This window comes from Miscanthus floridulus, chromosome 7 (assembly GCF_019320115.1).
Source record: "Miscanthus floridulus cultivar M001 chromosome 7, ASM1932011v1, whole genome shotgun sequence".
Taxonomy (NCBI): domain Eukaryota; kingdom Viridiplantae; phylum Streptophyta; class Magnoliopsida; order Poales; family Poaceae; genus Miscanthus; species Miscanthus floridulus.
In genome coordinates, this window is record NC_089586.1 from 42,346,805 (window position 1) to 42,349,864 (window position 3,060).

The 3,060-nt window shown below is 46.9% G+C and overlaps 1 protein-coding gene across 1 annotated transcript; it reads right to left on the bottom strand.

The window, feature by feature from the left end:
• Nucleotides 1-692: 692 nt before the first annotated feature.
• LOC136465425 (uncharacterized mitochondrial protein AtMg00860-like) lies at nt 693-1,226 on the bottom strand. Its single transcript, XM_066464166.1, has one exon. The coding sequence runs from the start codon at nt 1,224-1,226 to the stop codon at nt 693-695; it is 534 nt and encodes a 177-aa protein (XP_066320263.1).
• Nucleotides 1,227-3,060: the final 1,834 nt, after the last annotated feature.

The window sequence follows — 3,060 nt, forward strand, 5'->3', positions numbered from 1 at the left end:
AATATCAGCTTTCATATTTCTCCACCAAAAAAGCTTCTTCATGTCTGTGTACATCTTGGTACTCACTAGGTGGATGCAGTACTTGGAATCATGTCCTTTAGCTAGGATCTCCTCTCATAGGGCTACATCAGAAGGCACATAGATTCTATCTTTGTACCAGTACACTCCTTGTTTGTCCTCTCGGAACTTAGGACACTTGCCTTGCTTCATAAGCCTACGAATCTCCTGAATTTTAGGGCAATCTTGCTGGGCTTTGTGGATCTAATCTCCGAGGTTGTATTGCACTTGAAGCTCATTTAGCATTCCCTTTGGTAGGATCTCGAGCTGGTGCCCCTCCATTTCCTAGCTCAGCTCTGGTGGTATGGTCTTTGTCATCAAACTATGGCAATAGCTCTTGTAGCTCAAGGCATCTATGACTATGTTAGCTTTCCCCGAGTGATAATGTATCTCTAGGTCGTAGTCCTTAATTAGCTCTAGCCATCGGTGTTGTCTCATGTTTAGATCCTCCTGAGTGAAGAAGTACTTTAGACTCTTGTGATTGATGTAGATGTCACATTTGTTCCTGATCAGGTAGTGTCTCCAGATCTTCAAGGCATGCACAACATCAATAAGTTTAAGGTCGTGGGTAGGGTACCGTTGCTCATGGTCCTTTAACTGGCGGGAAGCATAAGCTATAACTCTCCCATTCTGCATTAGAACACATCCAAGTCCCTACATGGAAGCATCGCCATAAACCATGAAGTCTTGCTAAATATCAGGCAATGCCAGAACAGGAGTGGTAGTAAGCTTTTTTCCAAGGTCTGGAAGCTTTGCTCGCACTTAGGCATCCACTCGAACTCATTGGTCTTCTTCAATAGGTTGGTCATCAGCTTGGCTATCTTGGAAAAATTCTCAATGAAGCAGTGATAGTACCCTGCCAACCCAAGAAAATTACGGATATCAGTCACATTGTGGGGTTGCTCCCACTCTTTTATAGCTTCATTCTTGGCAGGATCAACATCTACTCCCTCAGCAGTGAGAATGTGACCTAGGAAGGTGACTTCTTCAAGCCAGAACTTGCACTTACTGAACTTGGCATATAGCTGATTCTGCCTCAGCTTCTCTAGAACTACACTCAAATGTGGCTCATGTTCTTCTACGATGGCCGAATAGACAAGAATGTCATCGATGAATACCATAACAAACTTATCTAGCTCTTCCATGAATACCTTGTTCATCAGGTTCATGAAGTAGGCCGAGGCATTAGTGAGTCCAAAAGACACAACGGTGAACTCATACTGCCCCTATCTAGTGACAAAGGCGGTCTTGGGAATGTCCTTAGTCCTGATCTTCATCAGATGGTACCTAGATCGGAGATCAATCTTGGAAAAGAACTTGGCATTCCTCAGTTGGTCTAGCAGGTCATCTATCCTTGGTAGTGGGTACCTATTCTTGATAGTCGTGGCATTCAAGTTCTGTTAGTCAATGCACATCCACATGGAACCATCCTTCTTCTTCACAAACAAGATAGGGGAACCCCATGGTGAAGCACTGGGCCTAATGTACCCCTTCTTAGACAACTCCTCGAGCTGTTTCTTGAGCTCCTCTAGCTCATCAACCGACATATGGTAGGGCCTCTTAGCAATAGGTCTCGTACCAGGCAAAAGGTCAATCATGAACTCCACATCCCGATCAGGTGCATACCTAGCAACTCTTCAGGAAACACATTAGGGTACTCTCATACTATGGTTACCTCCTTGACTAACTTGGCTTCCAAGGCACACAACATGGAAATCATCTTCTCAAGGTTTGGTTCACATCAAATCACGTGCCCACTTGGATGTGTTATCTCCACATATCTTAGTGAATAAGATATTACTCCCTTGTGTTGAGTCAGCCAATCCATCCCTAGTATGACATCTAATCCATTAGAGGGAAGCAAGGTGAGGTTGGCTAGAAAAGGGTACCACCTCCATGGCTCGGAGTAGGTGTGGCTCCCTAGACGACACAAGGGCAAGGTAGCGAGGGCACATGAGAATGTGGCCTTTGAGGTGCCGGGGCATGAGACATGCTCTTAGACCGGTGCTTCTTCTCCTTGTAGAGGGCATCAGCCTCTAGACAATCCCTCTCCATCTCCAGGACCTTGTTGATCATTTCTTGGAGGGTGTAGCAGGTATGACCCGAAAGGGCCACCTTGAGGCATGTGTTTAGACCCTTCTTGAAGAAGTACATCTTCTTCTTCTCAGAGTCTATCTCACCAAGAGCGTACCTCATCATGTGATTGAAGTGATTGGCATACTCCTGAATCTTCTGGGACCCCTAGGAAATGTTGTGGAACTCTTCCACCTTGGCATCCATCATGCCCTCGAGCACGTGGTGCTCGCGAAAGGATTCGGCAAACTCCTCCCATGAGATGTGTGCAGGGTCAATGTGGGTGTCACAGTAGCTGTCCCACCACATGTGTGTGGTGCTAGTGAGCTAGTGGGCCATGACTCCAACACACTCCCTGTCAGAGCAAGTGGTTAGGTCCAGCTTCTTCTCCATCTCACGCAACTAGTCCATGGTGGCAATGGGGTCATCGTCAGAGCTATCGAAGATAGGGGGCCTTAGCTTGAGGAAACCCTCTAGCTTCCTCTAGAAGTCATTGGGTGGACCTCCATTGCAATATAGTAGCCCCTCAACCAGTGTCTCCATGAGACGTGTCTAGCAGTCCATCACCTTAGACAGAAGTTGTGGGAAGCGTTGACACTCATCTATACCAAGTCCTTCTCCAACAAGTTGCAACAGCTCTCCAACATCATCTTCTTGAAGCCGTACCTCTTGTCCTTCTTGATGTGACACCTTCTTGCACTCAAGGGCACCCTCAAGCTCATACACCTTGCAGTCTAAGCAGTCATTGCGGAGCCCAAAGTCTCCAGCCTTCTCTTAGATCTACAATCTCCTCCCTTAGCTTGCTCACCTCCTCCTTGTGGAGAACCTCCCTATAGTAGTAGTCCTAGCGCTCCACGCGAATGATCTCCTTGAGTACCTCCTTCTTCTCTCCCTCTAGGAAGGCCTCATCGGCCTAAAACAGCATGTCCC

Excerpts from the sequence above, each read along its gene's own strand:
- LOC136465425 (XM_066464166.1), bottom strand. The coding sequence starts at position 1,226 with ATGAACCTGATGAACAAGGTATTCATGGAAGAGCTAGATAAGTTTGTT.